The sequence below is a fragment of the Trachemys scripta genome, chromosome 13 (genome assembly GCF_013100865.1).
Source record: "Trachemys scripta elegans isolate TJP31775 chromosome 13, CAS_Tse_1.0, whole genome shotgun sequence".
Taxonomy (NCBI): domain Eukaryota; kingdom Metazoa; phylum Chordata; order Testudines; family Emydidae; genus Trachemys; species Trachemys scripta.
This window is the reverse complement of record NC_048310.1, coordinates 35378698-35397120: the sequence shown is the minus strand read 5'-3', so window position 1 is coordinate 35397120 and position 18423 is coordinate 35378698. Positions and strand designations below refer to the sequence as shown.

At 47.3% G+C, this 18423-nt stretch overlaps 1 protein-coding gene across 1 annotated transcript; it reads right to left on the bottom strand.

Moving 5' to 3' along the window:
- Nucleotides 1-3772: 3772 nt before the first annotated feature.
- On the bottom strand, nt 3773-10031 carry LOC117886759 (5-hydroxytryptamine receptor 3A-like). The gene is made up of 5 exons (XM_034788804.1): nt 9794-10031; nt 8577-8734; nt 6751-6958; nt 4757-4966; nt 3773-4038 (listed from the first exon to the last, which is right to left on the bottom strand). The coding sequence occupies exons 1-5, from the start codon at nt 10029-10031 to the stop codon at nt 3773-3775; spliced, it is 1080 nt and encodes a 359-aa protein (XP_034644695.1).
- Nucleotides 10032-18423: the final 8392 nt, after the last annotated feature.

Below are 18423 nucleotides of genomic sequence, written 5' to 3'. Positions count from 1 at the left end.
TCAATGACTTGGTATTGGCTCTGTTACTTTGGCCAGAAGTCCCTCAGAGTCCAGACAATTGCTGCTTATTTTGATGGGCGGTGCATAAACTGCAGAAAACTAAGGGAAGTGTGGGAGTGATCATAAATAACCGACAGCTTAAGGAACAAGAAATGAACTGAGCATGATCAGTGTACAGTGTCTATGGCTTAAAAGTCCAGGTTGGCTAGTATTTCACATTTAGTTTCAGGGTTACATCTTCACCAATTTCATATTCTGAAGGAATGCCTTATCCTTGTGCTACAGCGTGAGCGACAGTAACAAGTATTGCCCTGAATTAGCAAAACACTTATGCTCATATTTAATTTCAATCACATGCTTAAGTCCATTCCTGTTTAGCAAGACAAAGTGGCTGAGGTAATATCTTTAATTAGACCAATTTCTCTTGGTGAGAGAGAGAGAAGCAAAACACTTAAGCACATACTTAAATCAATGGGTCTTAAATACACTTTAAACATGTGTTTAAGTCACGTAGACTTCGGTCTTTAAGTTAAATAATTCTTTCAGTGCTTTACTGAATACAAATGGACTTAAAGGTTTTGCTTTATTTGAGGCCTATATTGTTTGGTTCCTCTGACCAAGAATGAATTTTATAGCGCAATAGAGTGGGAAATTATTTAATCCCAAATTTCTTTTGTGAAAATGCCACTGTGACTGGGTAAACAAACCCCACACCAGTAAGAAAGGGGTTCAGTAGCTGCTCTGGGCCCAAGCAGCCCAATCCTGCACACCTGCAAAGCATGCATGTCTTGGAGGAGCTCAAAAGAAGAACAGTCCAGCTCAGGAGGGTAGCAGACAGTGGAGGTAAACTGACTTGCACTATGAACTAATGAGAAGGAGCACCACAAGGGGCTTGTGCTGCCTGTGGCCAGGCTATAGTGATCTGACCTAGCCTACAAAAAATGGACGTGTGATGTAGAAGTGATCAGCGAGGTAGCAGTATAGGACCCCAAGGTGCAGGATTTAGCTACCTATCATTGGGCCCTGGATTGGAGCTTGATGGAGAGGATGGGCCCAGGCTCCCCTACCAGACCCAAAGACGGACAATGATATAAGTCTATCCCTCGGTGGGGAACCTAACTGGGAGAAGACCCTGAAGGTACAAGGGTTATGGACCACAAGACCCCAGTCCAAGAGGGAATCCCTGAATTCTCACTGAATTTTGAAGCATTCCCTATAATCAGACTCTTTATATGTACCCCGAAAAGGGTGAACTTGAAAGTGTGACCTGGCCGGAGGGCTGAGTCACTGAAAGGACAGACCATGGTAAGGTGGAATTGTAATAAGAAAGGGGAACGCTCCGGAGGAAGACAACCTGCCACCCCCAACCTGACCCGTGGGTGGCACTAGCAGTGAGTGTTCCTCTTCACAGCCACAACACTACTTTGCATTTACAATTTACATGGCTTCCAATTATCATAATCCATGTTAAAAACCTTTAATTAGATAAGTATCATTAATGCCTTTGCTACAGATAGGGATTTGGAGGCAAAGACAGATACATTTTGAATGGTCTGAAACCCTTAAGCTCTAAAGTCACTTAGCCACACTTGAAAATTTTATCCTAGGTGCTTTGCCCAACAACATACAACAATTCAGACAAAGACCATAGGGAATAGAACCCGTGGGACCTAGCTCCAGGCCCCTCCTCTCTCTGTTCATGGAATCACACGTCCTCTCTTTTTAAAGCTGTCATTGGTTTTATGGAAATTGGAGCAGAGATGTCAATGGAACATAAAACTCAAAAGGTATTATACAGGGCTTCACCTCCCCCACTGTTTGGGCAAATAGATGGGTGTGGTTTGAGAGCGGCTGGGGAATGCAAAGGGTAACAAAGCATTCTTTTGGGGTGGAGCTTCCAAGTGTCTCGAGGGGGCACTGCCTGCATTAAAATGTTTATTGGATTTTTGATAATATGATCTCACCTCATTTATTTGGGATCCTGTGTTGCTCCATTGATGTGAGGATGGGATGGTGATGAAATGACCCCCTATGCAGGCCAATAGAAGCAGGGTATACTGGTGTTTACTGTAAGGGGTTAATTGATACAGGGTCATCTGTGAGTATCATTTAGCCTGCAGTTTTGGACAAATGGGGATACTTCCTGAAGAAAGAGATTGGGCCCATCCAGTTGGCAGTGAAAGAACGAAATGGGGGAGGTGGCCCCAGTACTTGGTCAGGTCTTGCAGAAAACTAGAATTGGAGAGATGAAGGTGGCCCAGAAAAGGTGGGTAGCTGCAGTTCGGAGTCTGGGTTTGGACTGTCTGAAACTTTAACAGTCTCTTTGCAGGTCTAGTTGGGTATCTGACTGTTGGAACTGAGGGTCAGCTATTTCATGTGAGTTTAATACAGTTAGGAAGGAGGATAGGTGCCATCCAGGAACAGAGGCCCTGGGGGTTCTGACGGGTGTGTTAGAGGAGATGCATCAGTGTGCAGGAGCCCGACTGACACAAAGTCAGAGGGTGATTTTATGGCAGTTGTTGTGAAATTATAGGGGGTATTCCCCAAGGGGGCACATGATTTGGATCAAACCAGCCTAGTTAAGCATGAGATCAACACAGGTAATACCTGACCTATTAAGGAAGGCCCACATTACTTGCCTATGGTCCACTGAGAGGAAACTGAATGGAAGATTCATGAGATGGCGACTGCAGGAATTACTGAACCATCCAGAAGTCCTTGACTATCTATCCCCCATGGCACTGGTGGGCAAGAAAGACAGCACAACACAGATCTGTGTCGATTACCCACATTTGAATGAGGTGACCCACAAGGACTCAGATCCAATGCCCCACATTGACGATATGCTGGAGACGTGAGCAGAATCCAAATGGTTCTCTTCACTGGACCAACAGAGTGGATGCTGGCAAGGTGAGGGGGGAAAGTCACCCCATGTGAAGACCACCTTTACCAAGGGACAGGGCCTGTGGGAGTTGTGTCATGCTGTTTGGATGACATAATGCACCAGCTACATTTGAGCTGTTAATGGAGCAGGCCTTGGGCAACCCACTATTCAGGTGTCCGTTTACTTGGATGACATGCTGATCTGAACAGGAACTTTTGTACAGCACTGGAATGGGCAAGTAATGTATTAGAGCAGTTTCCAGGAGCAAACCTAAAGCTCCACCCTGCAATGTGCAAGCTGTGCTGAAGGGAAACGCTTTCTGGGACATGTTGTTAGTGAGGAATGGACCTCCACTGACCCAGGAAAAAGTGCCTGGAGTGGCCAGAACTCCAGCATATCCGCCAGCTTCAAGGGTTCCTGGTGTTGTCCCTTACTACCAGAGGTTTCCTGGAGCTTTGCTGGGATAGCTGCCCCATTGCATAGACTAACAGAGAAGAGGTCACCATTCATATGGAGGGCCAGGCTGAGCTAGGCATTCCAAGAGCTGAAGTTGGCTTTGATCACTGTGCCAGTGTTGGGATATCCTCTGCCAGGTTACTTATTTGTGTTGGGTAGTAACTGAAGCTAGACTGGAACAGGAGCTTTTTTTTCCCAGGTGCACAGCAGACAAGAGGAGGTTGTTGTGGCCTGTTATAGTAAGACCCTCTAGAAACCAGAATGGAAACCTGTGAGACCCACAGGTAGCTCTGGGCAGTAATCAGAGCTAATGAGCTATCACCCTTCTGTTTACAAGTTCATCTCAGATTTACGTATCTACTTTGGATTTATAGACACATCACAGAAAAAGGAGCGCCTTTCCCAAATTACAAGTATGGCCTGTTAAACAGCTTAGAAAGCCCAAACTACCACAACTGTTATCAAAATAATGAATACTGTTAGGAGGTAGCAAATCAGGATGAATCTGTCAAGGACAAAGGCCACCATATTCCACTCTGATTTGGCCTCCTCTTCTCTCTTACTCATGATCATGTGACGACGGATCATTAAGAGCTCCAGGAGCACCTTCTTCAGCAGTTTAATTTCCGCACTGTCATGTTCTTTTTGTAAGCACCTCCTGGTTTGTATGTCTGCTTCTTTTTCCACCACAGAAGTAGCTAAAATCACAACCAGAAAAATAATTGTATGTTAAGATGTTGATGGGGGACAATTAATTCCAATATATTAGAATGGTTTGGGAAATGTTGATTCTCTTCCGAAGAAGAAAGTGGTTCAGTGACTTGCCCTCAGCAGGACAGTGGCAGAGTTAGGAATGGATGCCCCAAGCCCAGGCCTGTGCTCTAACCATTAGTCTGCACAGCCACCTGTTGTTGTTGATGAACAAAATCAACTAATCAATTAATAACCTGCATTTATGCAGCGGGTTACTGGTGAATGAAATCTGTCTCCCATTTCAGAGCCTACCTACTGAAGTGAGTTCAGTCATTTCATGCGAGTCCCTTCTTACCTGGATCTCACTGTTTCTTTTCTATACAAAATCAGCAAGAGCTCACCAGATTGGATCTCTGGGCATGTTCTTTGTGAAAATATCGTACTGTTGCTAAAACCAATGTTGGTTGTTTAATCTGCTGGACTCTGCCGCCATCTAGGGGTTGGGAGAATTGTTCCTAGTAATGAGGGAAAGTAATGAGTAGCCCCCCCCCCCCCCGGCCGGAAACACACATTGCCCTCATTCAAAAAACATTATCTACAACTAACTGCAGTCCAGAGTCATCCTGGGAGGGGGAGAGTCCTGGTCAATGGCTGAGATGCACAAAGGAGCCTACGGGAGTTAAGTGCCCAGCTTGGCCCTGTTGGATTAACTCCAGTGGATACCTTTGTTTGTGTTCCTGACTCCCGCAACATTGCTTTCACTAACTTCTCCTGTGTCAATGCGAAGTATGAAAGCCAAATGCTTCAGTACCCAGATCTTCAGCCACTGGGGCACATCCGGTCGCACTGCTGAGAGATGCAGCATGTAGGAGATAAAGATGGAATCAACAATGCTGATTATCATGATCACCAGGCACACAGCACAGAAAACACCTGGAAATAATCGCAATAAAATAAGCACATCATCTTGATCATGAATGTCACCTACCCACAATGGCCCAGATCCACAAAGGCACTTAAGTGTCAAAGTCCCAGCCTTGGCTCCGTTGCGATTCACAAAACTCCCACCAAAGCCTGTAGGTGCCTAACTCACTTGGCACTTACGTTTTCAGGATAAAAGTTCCCTCAGCACCTCTGGTTCTGCCTCTGAGTTTGTGCACTGCTGCCTCCCTCTAGCCATCCGGATGCCTATCTCCCAGCAAATCCCCAGAGCAATCCATCAGCCAGTTAAAGATGGGGGCTCCTCCTCTGCCTAACATGCATGTGGGGCCTGAGCCAGTAGGTGTTCAGAGAGTGCATACCAGATCAGGTCCTATTTAAAATCCAAGGGGAGGGGGGAGAAGAGGAGCAGCCTGCCTTATAACTTTTATCCTAGTGGTTAGAGCACTCACCGGGGATGTGCAAGACCCAGGTTCAATCCCCCACCCTTTTAAGGGGGAGAAAGGATCTGAACAGTGGGGTCTCTCACCTCTTTGAGTGCTCTAATCACTGAGCTATGGAGTCACTTACTCTCTCTGTCTTTCTAGCCCAGTGACTGTTTAAGTAGGTATGCACAGTGGAACAGTCATTGGGCCAGAGAGAGAGAGAGAGAGTGAATGTGTGGGGGAATGACTCTGTAGTCTAGGGGTAAGGGCACCCACTTGGGAGATGGGAGAGCCCAGGTCCAGACCCCTGCTCCAATCATGCCTTCATTATTTAATAATTTAGCCACAGTGGAGCAGCTGCAGCAGAGAGATGGCGGGCATCCCATCTCAGACTATCCCATAGTTCAGTGGTTACAACATACTCCTGAGAGTTGAGACCCCTGGTCAAACCCTCTCTCCACTTTTGGCAAAGAGGGGGGATTGAACCAGGGTCTCCCACATCCCAAGTGAGTGCACTAACCACTGGGCTAAAAGTTGTCATCTTCATCAGCCTCATCTCCTCCGTCTCTGACCACTTTGGGTGGCACAAGGCAGGTGCCTAACTCATTCCTGCAAGCAACTCCTTAGACGCCTGAGCTGTCTGGCTCCAGGAAGCTGCTTCCTGAACGCGGATGGCTAAGCAGAGCTAGGCACCTAAACCTGGGCTGCAGGAAGGTACGGATCTCTGGGGCTTAGCACACACTCCTGTTGTCACCATCTCCCATTGGCTGGCTTAGGTGGCTCTGCCTCTAGCGTGTTGGCTTTTGAGAACTGTGCTCTTTGGTGCCTCTCTCTCCCCATTCACTGCATCAGGAGCCTCAACTGTGAGGACTGTAGTGCTGTCCCGGTGATTTTTCTAGGCACCTGAAGGTTAGGCCCTGCAACGCTCAGTGTTGCAACCTCACTTCTTGGATCCCACCCAATGTATCTGTGTATCTTAGAGTTTTGTATAGTGGCCATCAAAAGTACTGAACGGTAAACTAGATCTGCACTGCAAGATCCCTAGGGCACTTCATGTCGTTTTTTGAGGGGGCCAGTTGATAGGACAGTGGACTGGAATTCCAGACACCTGAATTCAAATCCCATCTTTGGCACCAAGCTACTGCGTGACCTTAGACAAATCATGTCTCCGCTCTGTGCCTCTGTGTCCCCCGCCCTCCCTCTTTGTCTGGTTTGAGACTGTAAACTTCTGGGTTCAGGGGCTGTTTCTTACAATGCGTTTGTACAGTTGCATAGTCTAATAGGGGCCTGAGCTTTAGGTTCTATTTCAGTATGAATAATCACAATAGTAATGACAGACTGTGCAGCTCTTACCCAAGATTGGCGTGACTTCTGAATTGGGAAGCAAATCGTTCAATATCAACAAGAGCACAGAGAATCCCAGAACAACTGTTATTTTAAACCCCAGCCGCTCGCCTCCTTCCATCGGTATGAACATGCTGGCAACATCCACAAGCACCAGGAAACCAGCAGGGACTATGAGATTGATGACATAGAGGATTGGTACCCTCCGTATGGTTATCTGTTAAAGAGCAGCACTTGTGAGCAGTGCACTAAAACGTTCCACCTCACTCTTCTAACAGAAAGACAGACACATTCTACCTGAATGGGACTTTGCTTGGGTCTCTCTTTGTTGTTGTTGTTTATTTATATAGCCCCAGAAATGTACCTTTTTTACCTTGTGCTTTAGAAGGCAAATAAGGCAGGATTCCTGCCCTGGAGAATATATTATCTAATAGACAAAAACAAACCACAAAGGAACATTTCAGCACAAGAAGCTGTGGAGATGATGTTGTGAGGACATCGGTTTAGGAAGGATTCCTGGGCAAAGTGAGTATAAAGGAGTGTCTGAAGGAGACGAGAAAGGGGAAAGAAAGGAGGTGCAATGTTATTCCCAGAGTGAGGCGCAGCAACACAGTAGGCCCAAAGCTGAGAGCAGAAGCAGGCGATGAAGTAAGCAAAAAGGGAGGAAGACTATACCGCACTGAAAGCAGAGATGTAGGTTAAACCAGAGGGAGACAATAATACAAGGCCTCGAAGGAAAGAGTGAGTGGCTCATACTTGATGCAGTGAAAGACAGGCAGTCAATTAAAGGGAACCAATGATCGTTGCTGTGACTGGAGAAGTGAAAGAGACTGGAAACGTCAAGCAGAGACTGGAGATGGTGAGGCAAGAGGTAGAAAGCCAGGGATTAGGTGCCTGGAACAGTCAAGATCAGAGGTGGGCAAACTACAGCCTGCGAGCCATTTTAAGCCAGCCCACAAGCTCCCTCTGGGGAGCCAGGTCGGCTTGGCCCCGCTCCAGCGCGACATGGCCCCACTCTGAGGGTCAGGGGCTGCTCCACGCGTAGGAGCCGAAGAAGGGACATGCCACTGCTTCCGGGAGCCTCTTGAGGTAAGTACTGCTCGGAGCCTGCACCCTTGAGCCTCTCCCCATGCTCCAACCCTCTGCCCCAGCCCTGATCCCCCTCCCGCTCTCCAAACCCCTCGATCCCAGCACAGAGCACTCTCCTGCACCCCAAACCTCTCATCCCCAGCCCCACCTCAAAGCCCACACCCCCTCCTGCACCCGAACCCCAATTTTGTGAGCATTCATGGCCTGCCATACAATTTCTATTCCTCGATGTGGCCCTCAGGCCAAAAAGTTTGCCCACCCCCTGGTCAAGATGAAGGATGACCAAGGCTGGACAAGGTATTTGGCAAAAATATTTCTTGGGCGACAAGTTTGAAAAAACTTTATTTATAAAATGGTGTGTATCATCGTGGTGGGACTTTAAGGCCAAACAGTCCTATTCTTGCATCAAGCCAGCAAGTTATAAAAAAATCTATTGCAATAAGATGTTTTCTAACATCATCGAGCCAAGAAAGGACATACCACATGATATAAGGAAATCTGTGTAGTTTCCTTTACACAGCTTTGTGTTCCAAAGTGATTGTGATACACAGATTTCCCCTAGCTCCTCCCTCTATAAGAAGAAAGTCAAGTGGAAAGGTTAGATTAGGAGTAGGATGGATTTTGAGTAGACTAGTGCTGGATAGACAACAGTTGTGCTAACTGGATTATTAAATATATATTATAATCTGGGATCAAATTCCCTAGATATAGGCTACATGTGTGGTGTGTGTTGTTTCCAGTCCTACCTGATATGTGACTTGACTCCATTCTTTCTCCTCAGTGGATACGTTATTGCTCAGAACATCCACTTTCCCGAGGAGCCATTCACTTTTCGCATAATTCTCCTGGGAAGCTTGTGTAACTGCAGAGGAGTTGGACTTGGGCACCACCACTATGTCCTGAACTATTTTAAGTTAGAAAGGAGAATGATATGGGTTAATCCATTCCCAGGGAATATGATTCATTTCTGCTTTGATGCATTTGGAAGGGCTCCTTCCAATGACAAAAACCATTACAGGCATGTGCTCAGTGATCACCTAGATGTGTGAGTTAAAATCTCATCGCACATTCCTGCAGGGATATTCCACAGGGATCGTGATGGGCAGGTGTCCAAGATGGCACGTTCAGTCAATGAGTGGAGGGCTCGATCACCCAGCAGTCACATCTCAAATAGCCTTACAGCATTGGCACCATCCTGCTCTCTCACAGTCAGCATGGCATTGCAAGATTAAAGGGCAGATAGGGCCAGAGTCATAGGGCCGTGCTGGACAAGGAGGAGCAGCACTGCCAGGGGGAGCGCCAGTTGGGATCCCAGAGTTCCCCAGCATGAAGGAGATGTTGGAACACTTAGGACAGTACAGTATGATGGTCCAGTGTCTACCTGTTGATGGGGAGGGGAATGGCTCCTCCCCTCCATCTTTGAGGGCCCTTCACCCCTGGAGGGTGCCAGGAAGGAGAAGTCCCTATGCTTTCTTCAGTGTGGCAAGCAGTTGTGCCTGGCACTCACACAGGAGCCCACTGCACCTTTCCCCCCACACACATTCATGCAAGGATTGGACACCATCTGGCCCTAAACCATTAGCAGAAGAATGGGAAGGTGGCAATTAAGGAGCTGAGCGAGACTGAAAGCTGACTCACGCAGAACATTTTATCAAGCTGCGTGTGTATCTCAATGGAAGCCCCACACCTATAGAGTCAGCCCATGATGAATTCCCAGTTTGGGCAAAGCACTTTTGTGTCTTCAAGAAGAGCATCCTCTGGGTTGGTTCGGAGGGGACTGAACAAAATCCTCACCCCTTTTAGGAGTTGTCTACAAGTTCTCCAGGGAGCTATTTATAAGTGCTCTATGACAGTTAGATTTCTGCTAAATAGTCTCCAAGGGTGACAACTTTGTTCACCAGCCCTTCCCATATTACTGATGCTAAATGGAGCCCCCAGCATCCTGCACCAACCCTGCACATACCTGTATGCACATAGGGACCAAAGGTCAGATTGCACTTCTGGGTGTCAAATGGAAACTTGTAGATATCCAAGCTGCAAGTGCTCACTATCCTGATTGGTTTCCATTGGTTGATGGTGCCGTCACTGGAGAGGGACATGAAAGGAACGGTGGGGGATTGAGGATCTTCAGTCCTAAAGAAGAAAAAATGCATTGGAAATATCAACACTGGCTCCTTGAAGAGCGCAGAGGTCTTTGCCATGGACTGCCAATGGAGACAGAGAGGTGGGAAGGAATAGATCATTGGGCTTCTAGACAGTTAACACAGCCTTTGGTCCATGCATATGTAATAATGATGGGTATTTAGACACTTCCTTGACTCATATCAAATAATCGATTTTGCTGCCTAAAATGATAGCAACTAGCAACTGAAGGAAGAGGGGAAAGGATGAATTTGTTGTGTTCTGTTAGATAATGCACAGCAGTAAGTTGCAGTATGTAATGCTGGTTGAGAAGAGCAATGCCTTGCAGTTTATTTTTGTGTAGTTTCATTCATACAAAAGCTGACGAGAGTCCCAATAAATTACTGCATGTTACTCACACACATAATTCACCAGCCATTCACAGCCTCATCCCCAATTTGACACTGAAAGAAAGAGGACCCCACTCCTCAACTTAATACTGAGAATTTACATTTCAGAGACAAAGAGGTCAGGCTTCCATACAGAGTCCACAGGGATGAAGATCTTAGAGATTCCACAGAAGTTTTGGGGATCCCAAGTGAGGAACTGATTTTTCCAGCTCTGAAAAAAGAAATGGATTGTTAGGGGAAGATTCACATTTAGTGGGTGTGATAAAGTGACATGGTAAATTAAAAACATGATCCTCACCATTTGGAATCTCACTAGAGACGTAAGGATTTGTAACTTCTCATCCTAGAGGAAGAGAAAGAACTGAGTTCATATCTGTTGTGTCTCTAATAAAGATGCAGAAAATTTCCTGCATGGGTAATGACTGCTAGATACAGGTAAGTGAGACCTAAAAGGAAGTTGAGATACAGCTAATGGGAGTGGCTGAGTGGTGTTAGAGAAAAAGTTATGAGTGTTCACACAGGCTGGTGAAAAGAAGGATCTGTTGCATAGAGAAATTAAGGCCGCTTCCGCACTTGGGAATAGCACTGGTGCAGTATCAGTGGCCAACAAGCAGTGTAGCTGCATCAGTGCAGGTCCCTGACTTAAGGCAAGAAGATGCAGGAATTTTCACCCATGCACTGGCAGAGTCCCTCACCAAGTCCAGGGTGGCATGTAAGCTGACATCAATTCTGACGATAGAGGGCTCTCTCCAGTCAGTCACTGGGCGCACGCTCATCAGGCGAGGATTAGCGTCTGCAATACTCAGGTTGCTCATCACATCCCAATAACTGCATGTCTCCTGGCTGGCTGTCAGACCTGTTCCCAAAGAAACAGAGAGGGGCCTTTCAGTGCTACTGGTGAGGGTAGCTGGGCTCTCATCCTGGAGCTCTCAAATGGACTGCATGCATCTAGGACTAGGTCTTCTCTCATTGGTTTAGAAGTTGTGGGTAAATTTAGTGCTGTTGATGGTCCTGGTTTGAGAGCCTTGAAAACTAACATCCTCTCTTTGTGCATAGGCCAAGTAATTCACAATGCAGCGCAGGGAGCAGTAGGGCAAACGCCATCACATCTCCCCTGCAGTGGGACTCAGCCCCAACTCCTGAGAGGGAGTGAGGATAATTCACTCCCCATTCCCAACTCCATGCTTGGCCTCTCTACTTAGACTGTTAACAAGGGTACTAACTCGCACCAGCTGTGATGGGGAATGTTGTGGCGAAGACACTTGCCCCAGGAGGAATTACGTATATTTATAGTTTGCACTTATACGGCATTTCCATCTTCAAATCACTTTGCCACCACTAACTGCTGCACTAAATCCTTGCAGCTCCCCTGGACTGAGATCACCAGCTCATTTCATATAAGGCACCCAACAGCCTTCAGCTGGTAATAACCCAGCACTGGAGCATTCTGTATTACCAGCAAAATGGGCAATCAAATAGATGCACTTGCAAAATACCCTCTGAAAGAAGCATAATTATAATTATTTACAACACTTCAATCATTCCTAACCCTTCAAAATCTTCATCCTAGCCTTATTCTCCAAAGGTAAGATATCTCCTGCTTTACCTATTTATTTATGTACATATGGATTAAGTTAATATTTCTTATATATGGGGCTACAATGGATCAAAAAAGAAAAACATAGCAATTGTATTTCCTGAAGAATGCTAGTCATTATTCAGCCTGTGTGATGGGGTGTACCAGGCCCTTTGAGGGCCCTTGCTGGAGGCCTTGTGGCCCTATTGCACCCCACCCCAGGAAAGGAGCATTGAAGGTGGGTCCTCCAGGCCTGCTGAGAAAGGCTGCAGGGAAGTGGCCACTCAGAGTGCAGCAGGCTCAGTTAAAAGCAGCTTCAGAGCTTGAGTACATGAGTTGCTGGCTTGAATCAGAAGGGTGAGGAAGGGCTGGAAAACAGAGAAACTCTCCAGGCAAGGAGACCTGGGAGAGACCCTGATCGACCAGGGATTAGATAGAGAGAACCCAAGGACTGTAACCCTAAGGTAACTGGTGAAAGTGACGGGACTGAGTGGGAAACAGCCCAGGGAGAATAGCAGCAGCACTATTAAGGGAAGCAGTACATGGCTGCTGTCATAGGGTCCCTGGGTTGGGACCTGGAATAGTGGGTGGGCTGAGTTCCCCTATTGGGCCCGGAGAAAGTGACCTAAGTCCCAAAAGGGGACAAGACTCTCTACTGAAAGCCTGAGAAAGGGGCTGGAGTTTAAACAGGCCCAGAATTGGGGCCAAAGACCCTGTTGAGGGCCAACCATATGTTGAACTTTGTTACCCCAGAAGGGGTCATCCGGTCACCTATTAACCAGGTGACTTAGCTGGAGGGCTGAACCAATGAAGTCCCACCCTGCAAGGGCAACAGCCAACAGGGGGCACTGGGAGCAGAGAAGAGTGCAGGTTTGCATCCAGCTGACAAGTGGCGCTCATGGAAGTGACTATCCTCCATCACCGGCTCCAATTAGAACTTGACAGAAAATAATATTGTAAATAACAGAACAATCTAACCCTTGATCTCCCTCCTAATCAACCTAGGGTTGCATTTGATCTGCATTCATGAATCAACAGTGGTTAATGTGAAATTTTCATCCATTCTTTGAAACTGGATGCAAATGCTTTGCTCTGTTTGGATATCCACAAGCTTTTGGGGGCTGTCCTTTGTCGCTGTATTTTGAGTTTGAGCCATGTTCAGTAGAACAAGCCACAGGATGGAAGTCAAGGCTCCCTACCGAACATCAACCCATAAAAAAACACTTCCCACATTGGCTGCTATTCTACTTCTGACATTGATCCAAACTAAACAGTTTCACACAGAGAACGTAACAAAATGTGTCAACTTCAAGCTAAGTTTTATTTCACCGAACCATTTAAGCAAACGCAGCAGGAACAAACACATGCAAACCAAATCCAAGAAAAATTATCCCAGACCTGTTTTGAACTGGGCTGACACTGCTGACATAATCCCCTTCTGGAGAAGGGCTGCCCCTGTCTATGTCAAAATTTACGCCTTTCCCTCTGACTGTTTTCATAAATGTATGATAACAGGAGCATGAAGAGACAGGCCTTTACTCATTCTGGTTTCTAAGGCTTTGTGCTCAATTTCAAATGAAGGTTTAAGTCCAAAACTTACCTAATGCCAGGTAATTGACTAGTATAAATATAAGCCATCTTGTCATACTTGTTGCATGGACTGTAGGCACTAAGTGCCTGATCAGCTCCTGTACTGATCTAACACTGGATTTTTCTTTGCTGTCTTCCTGTGAGCTGTTTACTTAAAGGGAGTGGCAGGTTTCCATTAAGTCCCCATCACACAGGAAAGGAACAGAACAATATCACCAGAGTTGTTCAACCTGTTCCCAGCCCTCAGGGCAGACTTTGCTCCAACTTGACCTTATATATTTCATACCGTGAGGGCTCAACCCTCCCTGTGGTATGCAAGGGTGGGGAGAAGCATCCAGCAGGCACAATGCCTCCTGGACTCTTAGCGAGTTCAAGTCAGCAGGTCCCAGTGGCAATTTGCTAATTTAGGGAGGTGGAATGTGGACTGTAGCAAGGACATTGGGATTAACATCCCTGGGTGTACAGAACAGTTCTCTGGGATCTGTAATTGCCATGACTTGCTCTCTTTGACCATGACTGACCTCTGAGCCAAGGGATAGCAGCGCCTCCAACACCAGGCTGCTCCAGTACCGGTTCACAAGGAACAAGGCCATGTGCTGAATTACCAAGTCCATTTTCTGTAGCTACTGGGTTTTCCCGGGAGGTCCTCCAGCCAAATAGTGACCAGGCCTAAGCCATATTAGCATGTGGGGGGTATAGCTTCAAGACAAAACCCCAGAGGCTTAAAACTATTCCTGTCTCTCAATCTGTTGTCATCTCACCTGGGGCACAGTGGAATGGACATAATATCTTGATCTGTGGAATTAGTCAGAGGTCCATATTCCCTGGGGGGACTGTTATTTTTTTGGGTTAGTTACTATGAGGTCACATTTTCTTATGGGCTGCATTAAGTTCTCTTTGTACATTATTAGATTGCTATCCTGCTGAAATTGCACAGGGCGTTTCCACTGCTCTTGCACACATGGCTAAAATGGTTCAACTTGTCACATTCCTTGCAATGCTGTCCTAATGCGGGGCACATCTCCTTTACCTGCTCAAGCTATCTCCCACAATAAATTCATCTCATTATGGATATGGAGCTGGCTGGGAGCACACTCAACATTAATGCTGATTTTCAGTAAATCTTGGAGGACTGGGGACGTTCCAGAAGACTGGAAGAAAGCTAAAGTGATGCTAATTTTTAAAAAGGGTAATGAGAATGACCCATGTAATTATAGGCCTGTCCGCCTGACATTGATCCTGGGCAAGATATTGGGGTGGCTGATACGGAACTCAAGTAATAAAGAAGGGTAATGTAATTAATGCTAATCAACCTGGGTTTATGGAAAATAAATCCTGTCAAATTAACTCGATATTTTTTTATGAGATTACAAGTTTGGTTGATGATAATGTTGATATAATATACTTAGACTTCTGAAGGCATTTTACTTGGGGACTGCATGACGTTTTGATTAAAAAACTAGAATGATATAAAATTAACATGGCACACATTAAATGGATTAAAGCTGGCTAACTGATAGGTCTCAAAATGTAACTGTAAACGGGGAATAATGATTGAGCTGGTGTGTTTTCAGTGGGGTCCCGCAGGGATTGGTTCTGGTCCCTATGCTATTTAACAATTTTAATCAATATCCTGGAAGAAAACATAAAAATCATCACAGATAAAGTTTGCAGATGACACAAAAAGTGGGGGAGTGGTATGCAGTGAAGAGGACAGGTCACTGATTCAAAGTGATTTGGATTGGTTGATAAACTGGCCACAACCAACCAATATGGCTTTTAATACAGTTAATGTACATCTAGCAACAAAGAAACCAGGCCATACTTACAGGCTGGAGCACTATTCTGGGAAGCAATGACTCTGAAATGCAGGTTGTGATGGATAATCAGCTGAACATGTGCTACCCACTGCTGGAATACCATGTTCAGTTTTGGTGCCAACAATTCAAGAAGGACGTTGATAAATTGGAGACTATACACAGAAGAACCACGAGAATGATTACAGGATTAAAAAGCATGCTTATAGTGACAGACTCAAAGTGCTCAATCTGTTTAGCTTAATAAAGAGAAGGTCAAGGGGTGACTTGATTACAGTCTAGACATATCTACACAGGGAACAAATATTTAATAGTGGACTCTTCAGTCGAGCAGGGAAAGGTATAACTTGATCCAATGGCTGGAAGTTGAAGCTAAGTAAGTTCAGACTGGAAATGAGAAGTGAGAATAATTAACCATTGGAACAATTCACCAAGGGTCATGTTGGATTCTCCATCTCTGACCATAATTTTAATTCAAGATTGGATGTTTTTCTGAAAGATGAAGTCTAGACATTATTTTTGAGAAGTTCTATGGCCTGTGCTATACAGGGGGTCAGACTAGATGATCATAACGGTCCCTTTCTGGCCTTGCAATCTATGAATTTATGGAAACCTGGCCATTTGCTCTCCTTTGCTGTTGTTTCACTGCACGTACGGGAGTTGTGCCTCCTAGGCCTTCTCTCTTGAGGCTTCCACTGCATGCCCCATGTCTAAACATCTGTCTAATGTGAGGGTGCCTTCCTGGAGCAGCCACTTGTGTGTGGTGGTCCCAAGTTCTGCAAACGATCCTGTCTCCGATTAGGGAGTCTGTCAAGTCCCCAAATATTGCCTGTAACAACCAATGTGCATAAGGCAGTAACATAGGGGTTTATCCCCTCTGCTTCAGATTGGTATCTAGTGAAAAACCTGTGTCACTCTGTAGTGAGGCGGTGTGGCAGGACCCGAAAAAGTGTCACATCGGATGGCAGGAGGCCACATACCTAGGATACACCATAGGGGGAGGACGAGTGAAACCCTTCATCGGGAAAGTGCAAGCCCTGGCAGCCTGTCTGACACTCACCACGAAACGCCAAGTCCGACAGTTCCTGGGGCTCGCTGGATACTATCGGCGGTTCATCCCCCGGTTTGCTTCCATCGCAGCACCTTTAACAGGACTGTTGACAAAGGACAGTCCCCGGCAGGTGCGGTGGTCCCCAGACTGCGAAGATGCCTTCCGGACGCTCCAGACGTGTCTCTGCCAGGAGCCGGTCCTATACAGTCTTGACTTCAACCGTGGGTTCATCCTCCACATGGATGCCTCGGAGGTGGGGCTGGGGGCCGGCCTGTCCCAAGAAGTTGATGGAGAGGACCACCCGGTCCTATACTTCAGCCAAAAATTATTTCCCCATGAGAAAAATTACGCCGTGGTCAAAAAAGAGGCACTCACCGTGAAGTGGACCTGTGATGCCCTATGGTACTACCTCCTTGGGACTCTGTTCACACTAGTCACGAACCATGCTCCCCTCTGATGGTTGATGAGAATGAAAAATAACAAAGATCGCTTACTGCGATGGTTCTGGCCTTACAGCCCTACGCTTTCACCATCCAGCATAGGGCTGGTAAGGAGCATGCGCATGCAGACTTCCTGTCCCGCCTAGGAGGGATGGAAGAGCCTGACCCCGACAAGCGGGAGCCAGACTTGGGGGGGGGGGGGGGAGGGATATGTAGTGAGTCGGTGTGGCTCCCCGCCGCCCTGGAGAGGGAAGAGCCCGGCTGGAGTGGGCGGAGCTAGGGAGCTCAGAGCCCGCCCCTCAGAGGGTCAGGCGGCGACCCGGAAGTATAAAGGCTTGCCCTCATAGCTCAGTAAGGTCCCAGCCACTGGAGAGGCCAGACGTCTCTAGCCTAGCCTGCAGCTGGGAAACCCCCGTGGCCCAAGGCGGCCGCCAGGACTGGCCGGGCCTGCCCTGCGCTCGCTACCTGGAGGAGCTGCCAGGCCTGCTGATCTCCCACTGCCCTGAAGAACCCCTGGTGCTGGACCCGCCAGAGCACAACACCCTGACCCAGGTACGACCCGAGGGGGAGTCTGGAAGTAGCCCGGGGGCAGCCGACCTCAGTCCGATTGCAGCACTGCCAGAGCCCATGTCAGTGTGTTGCCGCCAGGATCCCCACTGACGCAGCAGCGGGTCTTCTGTTGCTGCTAGGGCCCCGGGCTGGGACGCAGTGAAGTGGGAGGGCCTGTGTCCCCCCGCCACCCAACCCATGGGTGGCCGTCTCCCCCTCTCCCAGGCCTTGGCGGCTTGAGCCTATTGTTATTGCTCAGCCTTGCCTGAGTCCCTGACTCATTGTTGCCCCACCCTGACCCAGGGCCTGGGCTCCCAACTGTTTGTACTGTCACTGCTCAACCCTGTCTGAGGGCCTGGGCTTACGGAGTTTATTTCAGTTACCGCAAGGGCTGCCGAGGGAAACCCCCACGGACAGACGAATTCCCCGGAACGACAACTGTATGTAGTGAGCCGGTGTGGCTCCCCGCCACCCTGGAGAGGGTCGAGCCCCGGCTAACCCTTGTACACACTCCAGTTTCATTCTGCTTTGGGGAGCAATAGGTCTCCAGGGCTCCTAGAATTACTGTGATACTTGAGGCAGTGGTGCAGACCTCTCTGGCTTCCTCCCCAATAAGGTAAAAATAGCAGTTTTATTTTCCCATGTTGTCATGTTCCTGAAGGGCTAGGTCTGCGTACACCTCAAACGCCTCCTGCCTCCAGGTACCTTGCTAGGCTAGGTGTGTGTGTCTGAAAAAATCCAGGACTACGGGGGACTTCTCATAGTGTTCCTAAATAGATGAAAGTTCAGCCAAAGAGATATTGGCCCTGAACACAGGCACTCCTGTGAGGATACAGCCATTAGAGACACCAGGAGTGGGCAGAAGGAGTCATGAGAGGTGCAGTGGTCATACAAGGGAACCACACAAAAGGTCATACAAGGGAACCGAGGTCATACAAGGGAACCACACAAGAGGGATAAGTGACCCAAAGGAACAGGAGACACTTACAAGCCAGCAGACAACACCCAGAGAGCCTACAGAGATCATAACAGAATGGAA

Coding starts and splice junctions, on each gene's coding strand:
- LOC117886759 (XM_034788804.1), bottom strand. CDS start 10,031: ATGGCAAAGACCTCTGCGCTCTTCAAGGAGCCAGTGTTGATATTTCCA. Junction 6,959..8,576: donor GGAGTCAAGTCACATATCAG/GTAGGACTGGAA, acceptor GCTCTTTAACAG/ATAACCATACGGAGGGTACC. Junction 4,967..6,750: donor AGAAGTCACGCCAATCTTGG/GTAAGAGCTGCA, acceptor GATTATTTCCAG/GTGTTTTCTGTGCTGTGTGC.